This window comes from Stegostoma tigrinum, chromosome 18 (assembly GCF_030684315.1).
Source record: "Stegostoma tigrinum isolate sSteTig4 chromosome 18, sSteTig4.hap1, whole genome shotgun sequence".
In the NCBI taxonomy this organism is placed as follows: Eukaryota; Metazoa; Chordata; class Chondrichthyes; order Orectolobiformes; family Stegostomatidae; genus Stegostoma; species Stegostoma tigrinum.
In genome coordinates this window covers 60670101-60690039 of record NC_081371.1, presented here as the reverse complement: position 1 = coordinate 60690039, position 19939 = coordinate 60670101, and the positions used below count along the sequence as shown (strand labels likewise).

Below are 19939 nucleotides of genomic sequence, written 5' to 3'. Positions count from 1 at the left end.
TTGTCTTCCTCTCACCTATCCCCTCCTCCCACCTCAGGCCCCACCCCCATGCCCTGCCTACTAACCTCATCCAGCCCCCTTGACCTGTCATTCCTCCCTAGACTGACTTACCTCCTCCCTACCTCCCCACGTACACTCACCTTTACTGGCTCCATCCCTGACTCGTTGTCTGTCTCCTCTCCTCTATCCATCTTCTATCCACCTTTCCCTCTCTCCCTATTTATTTCAGAGCCCCCTTCCCCTCACCCTTTTTTTTGAAGAAGGGTCTAGGCCCAAAACATCAGCTTTCCTGCTCCTGTGATGCTGCTTGGCCTGCTGTGTTCATCCAGCTCCACACCTTGTCGTCTCGAATTCTCCAGCCTCTGCAGTTCCTTCTATCTCTTTACAGCCAATTAAAGAGTTTTCATGAAGTGTAATCTATGGTAATGTGGGAAATGCATCAGCCAATTTATACATAGCAAGGTTCCAAAAACAACCAGATAAATGTCTGGAAATTTTGCTTTGTGATGCTAGTTGAGCAATAAATATTGATAAAGGAACCAAGGGGAACAATTGCCCGTCCCCCTCATTTTCAGTTCCGTAGCCTCAGGATTTTTTTTATACCTTCACCTGAGAGAGTTGACATGACCTCTGTTTGATGTCTCACCTGAAAGATGACACCTGTGACTTGCAGCACTCGACCTCTGCTACTTTGGGACTGTATACCTGCATGCTTACCAAGAGGACAGTCTGCATCAGGTTGTCAAACTACTTAAATGGTGTGAGAGTTGGCAAGTGTGTGCAGTTGGAATTGTTTAATTTTACTTGCTGATGAAAAATTGCCTTTAAAATAATTCACAGACCAATCTACTTAATAGCTCCAATTGTTCGCACTATTAAATGTCACAATTTGATGCTGCACTGTCAGGGATGATCCATCCTAATCTTTCATCATAAATTATTCATAAGCAACTGGTAGCATGAACTAAAGGCAGGAAGTTTTACAAGGTGAAGGATTGACATGTATGTGTATAAGGCAAAAAAATTGAAGGACGTTCTAACATTCTTATTGTGTAATTCATAAGTTGCTATTGTGTCACATTCTTTTGGTATGTAGTACTGATACATATCAGACATTAAAATGTTGGCTAAACAGTCTAGGGATAAACCTTTGTGGTTATTGCTGCTTCGACCCAGAAATGTTATAGCACACCATCAACTCCAATCTCACTTATTACTTGTTTCCCATAATTACCTTGAATTAACATAAAACAATCACCTGTTCTTTGGTTCCATTTGGCCTCGGGTATTCCTATCAGACTCTGGTACATAATAACTGCTACATCCTGATGTACTTCATAATGTGAGTGATTGGGAAAGTAGCACGTGCTATGTGTATCATGTTGGGGGCAGCAGCTTAATATTAATCAATGGTGTCAGAAAAGATCCCATAGTCTTGTTCCAAAAAGAGCAAGAATCCACCCCAGTGTTCTCACCATTGTTTATCCTTCCAAAGAAAATCTCTTAATAATTAAGGCATAAACAGATTGCAGCTTGAGAGTTTGCTGTGCACAAGTTGGCTGCTGATTTTCTTAAATTGACCACATTTAAGATGCATTTCATTGGCTGTAAAGAGGTTTGGTATGTCCTGGTATTGGTTCCAGTTTGTGCTTCCTTTCAGCTATGTCCTGCCGCCATTGTCTTAATGATCTTGCTGTTTGACCGTCAGAGTTGTACATGGTGCTCTGGATGTGGCTGTACCAGTGCTTGACCAGCATCTCTCTTGCTTCTAGGTCTTGTCTTACAGCTCTGACTTATGATGAATTCTATTTTGTAGAACGCCAACAGAACTGTAATGAGGAAAACATTTACCAAAGCTATTGTACAAAGCAAATCTCTAACAAAAGTACAGGCTGAAGAACTGGTCATGTTCCTAATGGATAACTGCACTGAGCTCTTCAAGGTACAGTATTCACAGCCCATTAAGGAAGGAATATTCTTGGATATTTTCACTCTATGATGTCTGTACTGATTGTTGATTCCCACTTGAAAATTCTGGGATACTTCTTCCACTCCCCAGGAAGCATGTGAATACAAGTCATTAACTTGGTTGAGGCAAGAGGCTGTCTGTAGGGAACTACATTTTCCCCTACTGTGTCTCTCAAGAATTTCAACTTGTTATTCCTGGAAAAGGAACACTGGGATTATGTAGAAGATAATTCGACCCAACCAAGTTTGTGTCCTCCCCAGCTCCAGGGGATGATGTCTGACCTACCCATGTCCCAACTTAGACCCTGCTGGACTCCTGGCTGTCCCTCCTGGTTATCTCTCAAACCCTCCATTTCTTAATTCTTGGATTGCCTCTTTGAGCCTACTCTTGAATTAACCAGAATTATCCACTGTTGACCATTGTGGAAACAGAAGCTATTCAGTCTGATCATCTGATTAGCAACAATGTTAAATACATTGCTGACATACGGAAATCATTTCATGCAAATGGATGTTTTGTTGAAACAAACCCCAGGTCTTCAAGGGTCATAATCTTTGGGTTGCTGCCCGAGCTACTTGCAAATTGGCATAGGGAGGTGAGGATCGGGGGTGTAAACATGTGGCTAAAAGAGGGTTTCCTTTCATGGGGCACTGGCTTCAGTTCTGGAACAGGAAGGATCTATTCCGCTGGGATGGGCTCCATCTGAACAAGGTTGGGTCCAGTGTTCTGGTGAAGAGAGTAGTAAGGGAATGGAACGCTTTGCCTGCAACGGTAGTAGATGCGCCAACTTTAAGTACATTTAAGTCGTCATTCGACAAACATATGGATGTACATGGAATAGTGTAGGTTAGATGGACTTCAGATTGTTGTGCCGATCTGTCATACCATCGAAGGGCCTGTACTGTGCTGCAATGTTCTATGTTCTATAAAAGGGTAAATAGGGTGGTTAATAGGACTTCACACTAGTACGTAGGTGGGGAGGGAGAATAACAATTAATGTAAGGCAAAGCAGCAGGTTTGCAGGTGATCCAACTCCATTGAAATCTAGGAAAAAAGTTAAAGGGAAGGAGAACTCAAGAGCTGTTAGTGATGGAGGTAATAGGACCCAAAAAGAAGGTGCAAAAACTAGTATAAGGGCACTTTATCCGAATGCTTGGAGCATTCGAAACAAGGTAGATGAGTTGATGGTGCAAATTATGGCAAATGGATATGATTTAATGGCCATTACAGAGACATGGTTACAGGATGGTCATGACTGGGAGTTAAATATGCAATAGTATCAACTGTTTGGAAGGAGAGACAGAAGTTAAGGGAGGTGGTGTTGCTCTGATTTTTAAGGATGATATCAGGGCAGTCACGAGAGATGATATAGGTTCCACAGAACAAAACGTTGAATCCATTTGGGTAGAAAATAGAAATAGCACAGAGAACGAGTCACTGATCAGTCTGGTCTATAGGCCACCAAATTATGACATTGTGGTGGGGCGAGCAATAAACACAGAAATAGCTAATGCATGTAAAAATGGTACAGCAATTATCATGGGGGATTTTAATCTACATATCGATTGGTCAAACCAGGTCGGTCATGACAGCCTTGAGAAGGGATTCATAGAATGCATCCACGATAATTTCCTTGAACAATATGTAATGGAACCTACAAGGGCGCAAGCTATCCTAGATCTAGTCCTGTGTAATGAGACAGGAATAATTAATGATCTCACATTTAGGGATCCTCTCAGAAGGAGCGATCAAAGTATGGTCGAATTTAAAATACAGATGGAGCGTGAGAAGATTAAATCCAGTACCTACGTCCTGTGCTTAAACAAAGGAGACTTTGAAGGAATGAGGGAGGAGTTAGCTAAGGTAGAATGGGACCAAAAACTTTATAGTGGGTCAATTGAGGAACAGTGGAGTACTTTCAAAATGATTTTTCACAGTGCTCAGCAGAAGTATATTTCACTGATAAGGAAGAACTGCAGGAAGAGGCAGCCAGCCATGGATGTCTAAGGAAGTAAAGTATCAGATTGAAAAAAATACACATACAAAAAAGCAAAGAGTAGTGGTAAACTAGTAGAATGGGAAATCTTTAAAGGTCAACAGAAAGCCACAAAAAAAGTTATAAAGAAAAGTAAGATTATGAGAGTAAACTAGCTCAGAATATAAAAACAGGCAGCAAAAGTTTCTATAAATATGTAAATCGTAAAAGAGTGGTGAAGATAAACATTGGTCCTTTAGAGCATGATAAGACCAATTTAATAACTGGGAATGAGGAAATAGCCGAGACATTAAACAGTAATTTCTTGTTGGTTTTCACAATGGAAGACACAAATAACATGCCGAAAACTACTGGCAAGAAGGTTATAGCAGATGTGACCTAGAAACTATCATTATCACTAAGGAAGCAGTGTTGGGCAAGCTAATGGAGCTAAAGGTAGACGAGCCGCCTGGCCCTGATGAAATGCATCCCAGGGTACTAAAACAGGTGATGGGGGAAAATAGCAAATGCACTAGTAATTATTTACCAAAATTCACTGGACTTTGGGGTGGTTCCCGCAGATTGGAAAACAGCCACTGTATCGCCACTGTTTAAAAAAGGAAGCAGACAAAAAGCAGGTAACTATAGGCCAGTTGCTTAACTTCGGCAGTGGGGAAAATGCTTGAATCTATCATTAAGGAAGAAATAGCGAAACATCTGGATATAAATTGTCCCATTGGGAACACCCAGCATGGGCTCACGAAGGGTAGGTCATGTTTAACTAATTTGGTGGAATTTTTTGAAGACATTACTTGCATGGTGAACAATGGGGAACCCGTGGATGTGGTGTATCTGGATTTCCAGAAGGCATTTGACAAGCTGCCACACCAAAGGCTGCTACAGAAGATAAAGTTGCACAGTATCACAGGTAGTGTATTGGCATGGAGAGACGATTGGTTGACCAGCAGAAAGCAAAGTGTATGGGTAAATGGGTGTTTTTCTGGTTGGCAGTCAGTGGCTAGTGGTGTGCCTCAGGGATCAGTGTTGGGACTGCAATTGTTTACAATTTACATCGATGATTTGGAGTTGGGGACTATGTGTGGTGTGTCAAAATTTGCACAAGACATTAAGGTGAACTATCTTTTAAATGGTAAAAAATTGCAGCACGCTGCTGTGCAGAGGGACTTGGGGTCCTATGTATGAATTGCTAAAAGTAGGCTTGCAGGAGCAGCAGGTAATTAAAAAGGCAAATGGAATTTTGTCTGTCCATTGCCCAAGGGATGGAGTTTAAAAACAGGGAGGCTATGCTGCAGCTGTATAGGGTCCTGGTGAGGCCATACCTGGAGTAATGTGTGCAGTTTTGGTCTCTTTACTTGAGAAGAGATATACTAGCACTGGAGGGGGTACAGTGCAGATTCGGTTGATTCCAGAGTTGAGAGGGTTGGATTATGAGGAGAGACTGAGTAGACAGGGATTATACTCATTGGAATTCCGAAGAATGAGGGGAGATCTCATAGAAACGTATGATTATTGAAGGGAATGTATAAAGGCAGGGAGGTTATTTCTGCTAACAGGTGAAACGAGGACTAGGGGGCATTGCCTCAAAATAAAGGGAAGCAGATGTAGGACTGAGGTCAGGAGGAACTTCTTCACTCTTGTGAATCTTGGAATTCCCTGCCCAGTGAAGTGATTGAAGCTACCTTGCTAACTGTTTTTCAAAGCAAGGCGAGATAAATTTTTGAACAGTAAAGGAATGAAGGGTTCTGGTGAGCGGGCAAGTAAGTGGAACTGAGTTGCGAAAAGATCAGCCATGATCTTATCAAATGGCGGGGCAGGCTCGAGGGGCAAGATGACCTACTCCTGTTCCAAGTTCTGTCCTCCAACCCCACCACACCCGGCACCTTCCCCTGCAGCCGCAGGAAATGCTACACTTGCCCCCACACCTCCTCCCTCACTCCTATCCCAGGCCCCAAGATGACTTTCCATATTAAGCAGAGGTTCACCTGCACATCTGCCAATGTGGTATACTGCATCCATTGTACCCGGTATGGCTTCGTCTACATTGGGGAAACCAAGCAGAAGCTTGGGGACCGCTTTGCAGAACACCTCCGCTCGGTTCGCAATAAACAACTGCACCTCCCAGTCGCAAACCATTTCCACTCCCCCTCCCATTCTTTAGATGACCTGTCCATCATGGGCCTCCTGCAGTGCCACAGTGATACCACCCGAAGGTTGCAGGAACAGCAACTCATATTCCGCTTGGGAACCCTGCAGCCCAATGGCATCAATGTGGACCTCACCAGCTTCAAAACCTCCCCCTCCCACACTGCATCCCAAAACCAGCCCAGTTCATCCCCTCCCCCCACTGCATCCCAAAACCAGTCCAACCTGTCTCTGCCTCCCTAACCTCTTCTTTCTCTCGCCCATCCCTTCCTCCCACCCCAAGCCGCACCTCCATCTCCTACCTACTAACCTCATCCCACCTCCTTGACCTGTCCGTCTTCCCTGGACTGACCTATCACCTCCCCACCTATACTCTCCTCTCCACCTATCTTCTTTTCTCTCCATCTTCAGTCTGCCTCCCCCTCTCTCCCTATTTATTCCAGAACCCTCACCCTATCCCCCTCTCTGATGAAGGGTCTAGGCCCGAAACGTCAGCTTTTGTGCTCCTGAGATGCTGCTGGGCCTGCTATGCTCATCCAGCCTCACATTTTATTATCTTGGATTCTCCAGCATCTGCAGTTCCCATTATCTCTCAAATTCACCAGAATGAGTTGGCCTCTTAACCTGACACTTGTACTCAGAATAGATTTGAGCAATGTGTGTTTTATCAATGATTTCTAACTGGTTAAATTATACTTGTTATTTTTAATACTTAAACTAAATTTTATGTTTGTGTCAGACACAATGAACTCCTAAATAGCACTAAAGTCAAACGCAACAACCTAATGCTTTATTCCTGTTGTGTTTTTCAACTCCCTAGATCCCTGGTTCTCTGCTTCGGATGGTCAGGCAGAAACTTCTTTTCCTTAAGGAAGGAGGGGATCCCACTGCTTCCTCAGGTACCTCAGGCACATCCTATTAAGAGTATGAACAATTCTTTGGTTCCCTTAATTGCCTTAAGTTCTCTGAGCAATGCCATTTTTAATTGCCTGAAATAAATCGAGTTTATTTTGGTCCTTCTTGTGGTATAGATATCACTGAGTTAGCATTTATTAGCTATCTCGAATGTCCTGGAGAAGGTGGGGTGATCTTCCTTCTTGAACTACTGCAGTAAACCATTGCAGTCGGAATATCCATGAGGCTGTTAGGAAGACAGGCATTTTGACCTAATGACAGTAAAGGAACATGATATATTTCCAAGGTAGTGACTTGGAGAGAAACATGCAGGTGGCAGTGTTTCAATGTATCTGTTGCCTTTGTCCATCTCAATGGACATGGGCCTTGTATTCAAGAAGGTGCTGTTTAAGGGGCCTGGATGAATATTTGCATTGCATCACGTAGGTGGCCACTGCTAGTTCACTGTGTCAAATGGGACTTGATGTCAAGGGCAAGCATCCTCACCTTATGTCCGGAATCCTGCTGTTTGTCCATGTTTGAATCAGGGCTGAGTGAAATCAGGAGCTGTTTGTATCCTATGGAATGCAAACTGATCGTCATTAACTAGGCTATTGGTCAGCAAGTGCTGCTGAATAGCACCATTGGTGTCAGCCTCTATGATTTTGCCCATGATCAAGAGTAGACGGCAGGGCAGAATTGATTGGGTTGGCAGAATGCAAAACTTGGCACTTCTTTACATTAAAATCCATCTGCCACAGCTTTGCCCACTTACCTAAACTATCATTATCCTGTTCTAATTTTGTGCTGTTATCAACACTAACTACAGAGTTACTCAATTTCGCGTTGGCTGCAAATTTGGATATTTGACTTTTTATGCCATTATTTAAGTCAATAATGAAAATTCTTAATGATTTGAGACCTTAATATAGATCCCTGCAGGACAACAATACTCACGTCCTGCCAATTTGAGTACTTACTCATTATTCCAACTCTCTTCCTTGCCACTCAACCAGTTTCTTGCCAATGTTAATAATTTTCCCTACATTCCATAGGCTTCCAACTTAGCTCACAGTTTCTTATGTGGTACTTTATTAAAAAACCTTCTGGAAGTCTATACAAACAACATCTATTGATTTGCCTTTGTCCACCTCTGTTATCTCTTCAAAAACACTGAGGTTTGTCAGGCATGACCTATCCTTCATAAATCTATGCTGGTTCTCCCTTATTAACTAAAGGTCAAGGTTTTCAGTTACCCTTACCTTCATTATAGACTCCAATTATATTCCCAGCAACACGAATGTAAGGTTAACTGGTCTGTAATTCACTGGTTTCACTCTGTCACCCTTATGAAAGATTGTGTGATGTGAACAAATTTTCAGTCCAGCGGTAAAACTCCTGAATCCAGTGAATTCAGAATCAAAAATGTGCTCTGCTACCTCCTTTAACACCCACGGATGGAAGTCATCAGGTCCTGGAGATTTGTCGCTCTTCAGTTCCATTAATTTACCCATTCTTAATCATTTACTTGAGCTAATTTTATTTAGACCTTGTCCCTGATCCCCTCTCAACCTCAGAATAAAATCTGGTCTGATACTTTGTATTTTGTTTTCATTTGATATGGCAGTCTTTCACTGAGACATAGACATTCAAGGCCTACAGGTTTCGTTCTGACAATAAAAGAAATTTCTTATACAAGAAATAAAAACAAGCTATCTGCATTCAACATGTTTTGAAAGATGTCTAAAAATGTTGCAGAACAGAAAAAAAACCTCATCTCCCCAGAAACAACACTTCCCATTTAATCAAAATCTAGAGAAACTTCCTTCCCTCACAAGTCTGCCTGTTGATTTAACTGCTTTTTTTATGGTTCTGGTCCTGTGAGCTTTATCTTTAAGATCTCAGTTGCGACAGTAGGACTTTCTCAACTTTCGAGAATCAAATTGGAGATTTCTAACTGAGCATTCTTGGTTTGGTAACTTGCACTAACGCAAATCCTTATCTTGAGGTAAGTTATTCTCTTATTGCTATGAACAATGGCTCCTCTTTATTTGGGAAACAATTCTTGCATCTAACTTCAGACCTTTTTCAAACTGACTTCAGAAGGTTTTAACGCAACGTTTATAAAATCACTCATCCTAGTTTGTGCTCAGCTAATGGTGTCATGTTTTTCCCTTGTGTCAAAAACCCTACAATAGAAACAAACTAAATCCCTTCAAACTGTAGACCAGACCCATGTGCCACCAATTTAGCATCCAAGTTCTGAAATTTAAACATTAGAGGATAGAAGATATTTTATCTGTAAAATAATTGAAAGTTTTCAGGAACAGACAGGTAATTGGAATTGGGGATTATCAGATTACTCATGATGTCATTGAATGGAAAAGAAAATTAGGTGGGCCGAACGGTCTACTTCTGTTCCTATGTCTTCCAGTCAAAAAGGTGATGATGCAAACAAATCTTACACCTTTCATCACACTGGCATCTGTGATGCTGAGGTCCTCCAGAGGAAGTTGTAATAGATCATCAACTGGGCACTTTCGGCTGAGGTTTGTTGCAAATCTCTCAGCCTTACCACACAGTCCATGTGAACCTACTTTACTGGAAGGTATATTTATGTTGCACCTTTCACATCCTCCTAGTCCAAGCACTTCATAATCAATTAGTTAATTATTTTGAAGTGTCGTCACTGATGGCAAATGCAGCAGCCAGTTTGTTCATAGCAAGATCACAGAAACAGCAAATGAGATGAATAACCAGATGCCAATTGATGTTGGTTGAGAGACACTCCTTGAATGGCTGTAGACTTTTTTTTACATCTACTGGAACTGGTAGATGGAACCCATAGTTTAATGTCTCATCTGAAAAATGGTGACTTTAGAAAATACAGTACCCCTTGCTTAGTACAAGCTTTAATTGTGTGCCAAAGTCAAGAGAAAATCTGATCATGACAAAACATCACAAATTGACAAATGTCACTGTTGCAAACTTAATATCTTAACATTAGTAGGATTGAACCTGTATCTGAACTAATTTCTATACAGACTATAAAATGCTGAGCATCACTTGAAATTCTCTGTTTGAAGATCTGGTGGCTAAAACTGAAACACAAAGTGGATGTGAAAGTGCAAGACCGACAAATTGTGGCTGGTGCCTGTGCAAATTTAGGAACTGGTTGTCTTCATGATATTCTGGAATGGGTATTTTCATTATGGGCAGGCTGTACAAAAGAAACTTGTATTTCAAAAATAATTGGATAAACTATTCAGAAAACATTTGAAATTGTTTTAAATCACCAACAATTTCCCGTTGGAAGAAATAATGCTGTAACCAATTTCTGTGCAGTTTTATAAGTGTTTCCTTTATTTCTCACTGCTTTCTCTGAAATTCTTTTTAAAATCAAAATTATCATCTCTCATGACTTTATTGGAAAGAATCAGTGTCTATGTTTCTTGTTGCTGCTCCCAGATTGGGGTGCTTTGGGAATCTTCTATGATGAGCTGCCACATGAATACAAACTGCTGTGTAGTGTTTGCAGAAGAGGAATGAATGATTTGTGGGAATTATGAGGAACATCAAATGCGTTGTCTGCAGTGCCACTCAGTGCCTTGCAGAAGCTACTGCAGCAATTATTTTAATTGTAAGTTGAACTGATCAGAGGCAAGAATTTGTGACTATAATAATTGCTGCTAAACTGTTGAGCAAGACATTTTTTTTGCTAATTTCTAAAAATAAGTTGACACTTCAGCACAGTCCTGAGAGGAGTGATTACCTTAATGACATCCTAAAGACCTATTTGCCTATTATAGTTCAAGTGAGTTTTAAAGTTCCCATGGTATAAAGAGAGCACAGGAACATGAGCTTTTGTGCTACTGAGATGCTGCTTGGCCTGCTGTGTTCATCCAGCTTCACGCTTTTTGTTATCACAGGAACATGAGCAGGCTGTTCAGCTACTCTGTATTGGCCCTTTATTCGAGTGCTTTCCAATCTCTTGCCTACTGTGACATCATTTCAATGCTTTAAGATTCTCAGTTCTCACAGGTGATGTACAAGATGTAGGGACACTCCAGCTGCACCAAAAGAGAGCAAAAATATTTTTGTCTACAAAAGTGTTGGCTTGTGATTTTCTCCAGTTGATGATGATGGAGCAAAGGACAGAATACTGCAAGGTAGTCAGAACTACACATGCCATTGCTGTCTCTGAACTCGACTCCCATTTTGGAAAACCCTGCTCTATTCAATAACATCATAGCTGACCTTACTTCACCCACCCTGGTTCCATAAAGTTTTGTATTTTTCATCCAAAAAAATCTGTCAATTTCATAGGTTTGAAGTGTGAAATCTACCATTTGAAAGACGGTTTTAGGAACAAGCACTGTGTGAAGAAATGCTGCCTCATTATCCCTAAATGGCCTAATATTCATTTTTCATTCCATGTTCTGGCTGCTGTATCAAGGCATGTGGTCTCCTGTCCAGGTTCAGAAAAGATTGATCAGGATGTTGCTGGCTGTAGCCAGGATTTGAGTTGTAAGGAGAGGATGGATAAACGGGGACTTTTCACTGGAACATTGGACATTGAGAGGTGACCTTATAGAGGTTTTACAAAATCATGAGGTGTAGAGATACGGTGAATGGCAGGTCTCTTCTCGCTGGGAGGGTGGGAGATTTCAAGACTAGGGGTATATTTTTAAGTTGAGAGGAGAAAGATTTAAAAACGGTATGGGGGGTAATTTTTTTCTACAGTGGTTCATTTGTGGAATGAACTTCCAGACTGGAGAGAGGCAAATGTAATTCCTCTCTTCAAGATAGGAAATAGGGAAATCCCCGGCAATTACAGACCAGTAAGTCTCACGTCTGTGGTCTGCAAGGTGTTAGAAAGGATTCTGAGGGATAGGATTTATGACCATCTGGAAGATTGATCAAATGCAGTCAACACGGCTTTGTGAGGGGCAGGTCATGCCTCACAAACCTTATCGAGTTCTTTGAGGATGTGACTAGAAAAATTGATGAGGGTCGAGCTGTGGATGTGGTGTATATGGACTTCAGTAAGGCATTTGATAAGGTTCCCCATGGTAGGCTCATTCAGAAGGTCAGGAGGAATGGGATACAGGGGAACTTAGCTGCCTGGATACAGAATTGGCTGGCCAACAGAAGACAACGAGTGGTAGTAGAAGGAAAATATTCTGCCTTGAAGTCAGTGGTGAGTGGGGTTCCACAGGGCTCTGTCCTTGGGCCTCTACTGTTTGTAATTTTTATTAATGACTTGGATGAGGGGATTGAAGGATGGGTCAGCAAGTTTGCAGACGACACGAAGGTCAGAGGTGTCGTTGACAGTGTAGAGGGCTGTTGTCGGCTGCAGCGGGACATTGACAGGATGCAGAGATGGGCTGAGAGGTGGCAGATGGAGTTCGACCTGGATAAATGCGAGGTGATGCATTTTGGAAGGTCGAATTTGAAAGGTGAGTACAGGATTAAGGATAGGATTCTTGGCAGTGTGGAGGAACAGAGGGATCTTGGTGTGCAGATACATAGATCCCTTAAAATGGCCACCCAAGTGGACAGGCTTGTTAAGAAAGCATATGGTGTTTTGGCTTTCATTAACAGGGGGATTGAGTTTAAGAGTCGTGAGATCTTGTTGCAGCTCTATAAAACTTTGGTTAGACCGCACTTGGAATACTGCGTCCAGTTCTGGTCGCCCTATTATAGGAAAGATGTGGATGCTTTGGAGAGGGTTCAGAGGAGGTTTACCAGGATGCTGCCTGGACTGGAGGGCTTATCTTATGAAGAGAGGTTGACTGAGCTCGGTCTCTTTTCATTGGAGAAAAGGAGGAGGAGAGGGGACCTAATTGAGGTATACAAGATAATGAGAGGCATAGATAGAGTTGATAGCCAGAGACTATTTCCCAGGGCAGAAATGGCTAGCACGAGGGGTCATAGTTTTAAGCTGGTTGGAGGAAAGTATAGAGGGGATGTCAGAGGCGGGTTCTTTACACAGAGAGTTGAGAGCATGGAATGCGTTGCCAGCAGCAGTTGTGGAAGCAAGGTCATTGGGGTCATTTAAGAGACTGCTGGACATGTATATGGTCACAGAAATTTGAGGGTGCATACATGAGGATCAATGGTCGGCACAACATTGTGGGCTGAAGGGCCTGTTCTGTGCTGTACTGTTCTATGTTCTATGAAATGCGGGGACAGTTAGAACGTTCAAAAGGCATTGTGGTAAGTACATGAATAAGAAATGTTTGAAGGTATATGGGCCACGCGCAGGCAAGTAGGACTCATTCAATTTGGGATTACGGTTGGCATGGACTGGTTGGACCAAAGTGTCCGTTTCAGTGCCCTGTGACCATAGTGTATCAACCCCACTGTGTGTTAGTGTTCGTCCCTCAACTTATTCACAAAGAATAGTTTGGCTGGTTCATGCTGTTGAATTTTGGTGTGTACAAATTTCTTGTTGTATTTGCCTTCATAACAATGTGACGGAATTTCAAAAGTCATTCACCGAAAGCATAATGGGTAGAATGTCATAGAGGTGTGATCAGATCCTCTATCAATGTAAGTAGTTTTGATTTGATTATCTATTGTCTGCAAAAGACTTTACTTGATAATTTTGATTGCTTATTTTGTGCCAGGTTTTACATTCTGCCAGCATGTAACACGGAAGGAGTTTGAGGAGCAGAAAGGCAAGACCACTGTGGACCAACTTAAGCAGTTAGTCCAAGAGATCAGTCAAAACTCCAACAAATCTGCCAAATATGGAAACAGACTGCTTCAGGAGTTCCAGAAGCAACATCCTTCAGTGTTTGTTCAACATTACTCAAATATCATTTAGGTGGAGAATATCAGTGAGATTATTGCTGTTTATTTAGAAAAGATAGTGTTTTGAATGAATGCAAGCATTTTGTTGAGCAGGCCATTTGGCACCCGTGACAAGTGATTCTTCTAATCGTCTGGCGCAGAGGTTATGATGCATTTGTGGAGCATGTGGGTCTTGAACCCTAACTGCCTCGTCTCGGGGTGGGTACACTGCCACTGCACCGCAAGAGCAAAGATATTCTTACTTCATCACAGAAATCTTGGCTTATGATTTTCTCCATTCAGTTATGATTAACATTGATTTGCACTAAATGTAACAACTAAAAGTCTCAGTTTGTCTTTGTTGCAACGTTTCATTTTATGTTACTGTTGTATTGTGTCATAGGTTTTACAGTGGGAACAATTGTTCACCTTTTTTTATACCTGAGCCGAGATACTTCAAGCTGCTGTTCTGAGTTTGCCCTACCATCTGAGAGGCTCATCTGCTGGCTGCATTGATTTCTGGCTGGGCAGTTAACTTATGGAGTTCTGTGCCAGCGGTGTGAACATATTATTGCCCTTCTGTCAAATGAATCTCTGGCCAGTACAGGGAAATAAAAGGCAAGAAACATTTTCAGTGAACCATGAAGCAAGTTCTTAGAATGATCTAGTGGGCTTTGGTTGAAGCTGGCCACCTCGGTTGAATGGTCTAACTTGCTCTAGATTATTGGCATTTTATCTTCATTTAAGCTCCATATCTACAAAATTCTTAAACAAATGGGATGAGAATGTGATTGCAAAATGCTGATAGAATGCATACAGTCAAAATGTGCCCAGTTCATCAGCATCAACTGCCTTCTCGATAGTTACCTGTGATATAAATTATTAACACTAATATTACTGTAAGAAATTCTAAATTACTGAATAAGCTTAATTGTGGAACAGATATTTTTTATATTTGATATCTCAGCCTTTTTTCCAGTTTGAATAAATAAAACTGAATTAATCAGAAATGTGTACTTTTATTCCAGAGTTTTTCTTGAACGGATGTCACTGCTTGGCTTCACTGTCTTTTGTCCATTGCACATTGTGGCATTATCAGATTTAAAAAGGTGGAAATTTATCCTGATTGCCTCATTTTCTTTTCAACTTGCGTGCGTTTTTTTTCTCCACTATGGTTTCCTTTGCTGTCGCTCTGTTTTAATTACTTTGCTTCCTTTCGTTTCTTTCCCATGTTTGGTTTTATTGATTATTCAGTCCTTGTCGTCTTTTCTTTTTTTCAGCTCAAATATACATGAGGTGTGGCAGATTTTGTGTACAAAACAACATGCTAAAATCACTTCCCTTGATTTAGTTTAACTTGGTGTCTTTGGCTTTGGGATTTATTTTCTCTGCTGCTGACATTTGATGGTCTCAGTTCTTGCAGCACTGAACTGCTGGAAGCAAAGCTGAATAAGAAATGTAAGGACTCATTACCTTGTGGCTCAAGAGACATCATCCCCATATGCTCCTGTGCCCCTGTCCCCTGTGTGCCACCCCCCTCAACAAATACCCAGACTAGTCTCTTTGGGGGGGGGGGCCTACAGCCCTTTATTCACATCTAACTTATTCCAAACTTCTAAATATAAACTTCTGAAAATTAATTGTCTGTCAAGGCTAAAGTTCAGATAAATTGAGACTCGAGGAAATAATGCAAGGTTAAATGGACTTTAATACTAGTTAGATTACAGCTGGACAAATGAGTTAAGGGCATGATTGACACATGGAATTGCCTCATTGTTGCAATCAAAATGTGGTTGTGGGAGGACTTGAAACTCATATTCCAGTGTATAGGATCTTTAGGCAGGGCAGTACAAGATGTAAAGGAAAGAGTCAGTTACTGTGGCAAGGAGGGATGATATTTTGAGAGGATTGTCAGATGAGGCTTTATGGGTAGTGCCTTGGAATAAAAAATGGGCAGTCATACTGGTCAGAATGATAGGTCGGCCCCAAAATAGTCCATGGGCACTTCAGATATGTCAACAGTTCATTGAAGTGAGTAGGGTAATTATGTTTAAATTTATCTGACATTAATTGGGATAATTATAAAATGGATTTAGAGGGATTTATTTTTTTGAAATTTATTTAGGAGAGCTTTTTATATCATATAGATGGTCCTGCAGTGTTGGATCTCATTCTGGGAAACACAGCCAGACACATTTGTGTTGGCAGTGAGGGAGCATTTTAGTGATTTAGTGACTACTACACAAAAAGTGTTCAGTTTGTTAGGGAAAAGGAAAAAAGATGGTCTGCAGAAAATCTTTTGGGATTGGAGGAAGGCAGAAGTTACTAAAATGAGGCAGGATCTGTCTAAAGTATACTGTGAAGAGCTATTTACGGGTAAAACCACAGAAATGGGAGCAGTTGAAAACCTAGGTGCTCTGGTTTCCTCCCACAGTACTAGGATGTGCAGTTTAGGTGGATTGGCCACGATAAATGCAAGGCTCCAGGGATTTGGTGTGATGTTCAGAGAGTCAGTGTGGACTCGATGGGCTGCGTAGCCTGTTTCCACAGGGCAGGGTTTATATGATCTCATCAATGAATGAGACTGAGTACAGGCACAACAACCCTTTTTAGGGTGAAACATTAAAGAGAATGGAATTGTTTGTCTTGATATGATTTCTCTGAAGCAAGAGCTCTGACCTCACCTGACCTCGTCCTTGACATGTGGCCACGCCCCTTGAGGGTCTGAAGGGGCGGAAGCGGAAGTGAGGTATCTGGTGGGGGAAGGGGGAGTGTTGTGATGGCGAAAAGGTCGCCTCCACTTGCTGTCGGCGTCGCTGCCCTCGGAGTGAGAGCGCCTGGGACGGAGTGAGCCGTCAGGCGGCGGCGCACTCGAACACAGGCACATTCAGTAGCAGCAGAGCTCAGGTAATGGGCGCCCCAGCTTCGTTCGTGTTTAAACAGGCGGCGGCGAGAGGCCGGGCCTAGGCTGATGGGGGAGGAGGGGGAAATACAGAGAGGGAGCACAGGGCTTGGGTGGGGATGAAACTGGGAATTGCGGGCGGGGTTTGCGATGGAACGGAGATGTGTCACCGTATGAAAATTGGGAAGGTGTCTGGGATCAGAGAGCGAGAATGGGGGGGTGGTGAGGCCGGGGATCAGACAGCGAGAATGGGGGGGGGGGTGAGGCCGGGGATCAGAGAGCGAGAATGGGGGGGGGGGGTGAGGCCGGGGATCAGAGAGCGAGAATGGGGGGGGGGTGGTGAGGCCGGGGATCAGACAGCGAGAATGGGGGGGGGGGTGAGGCCGGGGATCAGAGAGCGAGAATGGGGGGGGGGTGAGGCCGGGGATCAGACAGCGAGAATGGGGGGGGGGGGTGAGGCCGGGGATCAGAGAGCGAGAATGGGGGGGGGGTGAGGCCGGGGATCAGAGAGCGAGAATGGGGGGGGGGGGTGAGGCCGGGGATCAGAGAGCGAGAATGGGGGGGTGGTGAGGCCGGGGATCAGAGAGCGAGAATGGGGGGGGGGGGTGAGGCCGGGGATCAGAGAGCGAGAATGGGGGGGGTGGTGAGGCCGGGGATCAGAGAGCGAGAATGGGGGGGGGGGGGGGCGTGAGGTCAGTGATCAGAACGTGAGAATGGGGGGGGGGGCGGTGAGGTCAGTGATCAGAGCGTGAGAATGGGGGGGGGGCGGTGAGGTCAGCGATCAGACAGCGAGAATGGGGGGGGCGGTGAGGTCAGTGATCAGACAGCGAGAATGGGGGGTGGGGGGCGGTGAGGTCAGCGATCAGAGCGTGAGAATGGGGGGAGTGAGGCCGGGGATCAGAGAGCGAGAATGGGGGGGTTGAGGCCACCGATCAGACAGCGAGAATGGGGGGAGTGAGGCCGGGGATCAGAGAGCGAGAATGGGGGTTGAGGTCAGTGATCAGACAGCGAGAATGGTGGGGTGAGGTCAGCGAGATTGGGGGCGGTGAGGCTGGGGTCCAGAGAGCGAGAATGGGGGGTGAGGTCAGCGATCAGACAGCGAGAATGGGGGCATGAGGCTGGGGATCAGAGAGCGAGAATGGTGGGGTGAGGTCAGCGATCAGTCAGCGAGATTGGGGGTTGTGAGGGCGGGGTTCAGAGAGCGAGAATGGGGGTGTGAGGCCAGGGATCAGACAGTGAGAATGGGGGGTTGAGGTCAGCGATCAGACAGCAAGAATGGGGGGTGAGGTCAGCGATCAGACAGCGAGAATTGGGGGTGAGGTCAGCGATCAGACAGCGAGAAATGGGGGTGAGGTCAGCGATCAGACAGCGAGAATTGGGGGTGAGTTCAGCGATCAGACAGCGAGAAATGGGGGTGAGGTCAGCGATCAGACAGCGAGAATTGGGGGTGAGTTCAGCGATCAGACAGCGAGAATGGGGGTTGAGGTCAGCGATCAGACAGCGAGAATGGGGGTTGAGGTCAGCGATCAGACAGCGAGAATGGGGGGATGAGGCCGGGGATCAGAGAGCGAGAATGGGGGGGTGACGTCAGCGATCAGACAGCGAGATTGGGGTCGGTGAGGCCGGGGTCCAGAGAGCGAGAATGGGGGGGTGAGGCCAGGGATCAGAGAGCGAGCATGGGGGATGAGGCCGGGGATCAGAGTGCGAGAATGGGGGGGGTGAGGTCAGCGATCGGACAGCGAGAATGGGGGGGATGAGGCCGGGGATCAGAGAGCGAGAATGGGGGGGGTGAGGTCAGCGATCAGACAGCGAGAATGGGGGTTGAGGTCAGTGATCAGACAGCGAGATTGGGGGCGGTGAGGCTGGGGTTCAGAGAGCGAGAATGGCGGGGGGTGAGGCCAGGGATCAGAGAGCGAGCATGGGGGATGAGGCCGGGGATCAGAGTGCGAGAATGGGTGGGTGAGGTCAGCGATCAGACAGCGAGAACGGGGGGATGAGGCCGGGGATCAGAGAGCGAGAATGCGAGCGTGAGGCCAGCGATCAGACAGCGAGAATGGTGGGGTGAGGCCGGGGATCAGACAGCGAGAATCGGGGGGTGAGGCCGGGGATCAGACAGCGAGAATGGGGGGGTGAGGCTGGGGATCAGACAGCGAGAATGGGGGGGGTGAGGCCGGGGATCAGAGTGCGAGAATGGGGGTGGGGTGAGGTCAGCGATCAGACAGAGAGATTGGGGGCGGTGAGGCCGGGGTCCAGAGAGCGAGAATGGGGGGGTGAGGCCAGGGATCAGAGAGCGAGCATGGGGGATGAGGCCGGGGATCAGAGTGCGAGAATGGGTGGGTGAGGTCAGCGATCAGACAGCGAGAACGGGGGGATGAGGCCGGGGATCAGAGAGCGAGAATGCGAGCGTGAGGTCAGCGATCAGACAGCGAGAATGGTGGGGTGAGGCCGGGGATCAGACAGCGAGAATCGGGGGGTGAGGCCGGGGATCAGACAGCGAGAATCGGGGGGTGAGGCCGGGGATCAGACAGCGAGAATGGGGGGGTGAGGCTGGGGATCAGACAGCGAGAATGGGGGGCGGGTGAGGCCGGGGATCAGAGAAGAAGAATGGAGGGGTGAGGCTGGGGATCAGACAGCGAGAATCGGGGGGTGTGAGGCCGGGGATCAGAGAGCGAGAATGGTGGGGTGAGGCCCAGGATCAGAGAGTTGGAATGGCGGGTGAGGCCGGGGATCAGAGGATAAAAATATGGTGGTGGTGGTGGGAGCAGGGATCAGTGATTAGGAAGAGGATTGCATCAGTTAGTGAGAGTGGGATACGATGTCAGAGTTTTGGATTAGGTGGGTCAGAGTTTAATAATGTAGTGGGGTATTGGAGTTAGAGTGGGAAGAGAATAGAGTGAAATGACGAGTTTGTCTGGGTAAAGAACAGGGCCAGGGTAGACAGTGTGTTTGAAGGGCTTGGGTCAGAGATTGAGATTGGGTCTCTTGCTAAATTTGGGAATTAATCTTGGATCCGTGTGTGGAATTTGAGAATGGTATTAACCACTGGGGTCCCTGTGTGGGATTCAAGTAAGACAATAGCCTCTGGTCATTTCCTCAGACTTGATAGGAAATTAAAATTTGGTGCGTGTTGCCAGTGATGGGCCTCAGAGATCGGGAATTGGGCATTACTGGAGATTGTTAGCTGTGACTCTGGCATCATGTTCAGTTAGCTTCAGAGATCATCGGTTCAAAACCCTAG

General features: G+C 44.9%; 2 protein-coding genes across 6 annotated transcripts in view; both read left to right on the top strand.

Moving 5' to 3' along the window:
* Positions 1-14762, top strand: part of depdc4 (DEP domain containing 4) — a 32264-nt gene extending 17502 nt beyond the window's left edge. For both annotated transcript variants that reach the window (XM_059652589.1, XM_059652590.1), the window contains exons 7-9: positions 1817-1942; positions 6928-7006; positions 13634-14762. In XM_059652589.1, coding sequence (XP_059508572.1) covers positions 1817-1942; positions 6928-7006; positions 13634-13833 — 405 coding nt within the window. In that variant the 3' untranslated portion in view covers positions 13834-14762. The remainder of the gene's footprint in view (positions 1-1816; positions 1943-6927; positions 7007-13633) is intronic.
* Positions 14763-16558: 1796 nt separating this feature from the next.
* The window catches only part of scyl2 (SCY1 like pseudokinase 2), a 58760-nt gene continuing 55379 nt past the window's right edge, over positions 16559-19939 (top strand). For all 4 annotated transcript variants that reach the window (XM_059652587.1, XM_059652588.1, XM_059652586.1 and 1 more), the window contains exon 1: positions 16559-16706. The gene's annotated coding sequence lies outside the window, so the exon portion shown is untranslated. The remainder of the gene's footprint in view (positions 16707-19939) is intronic.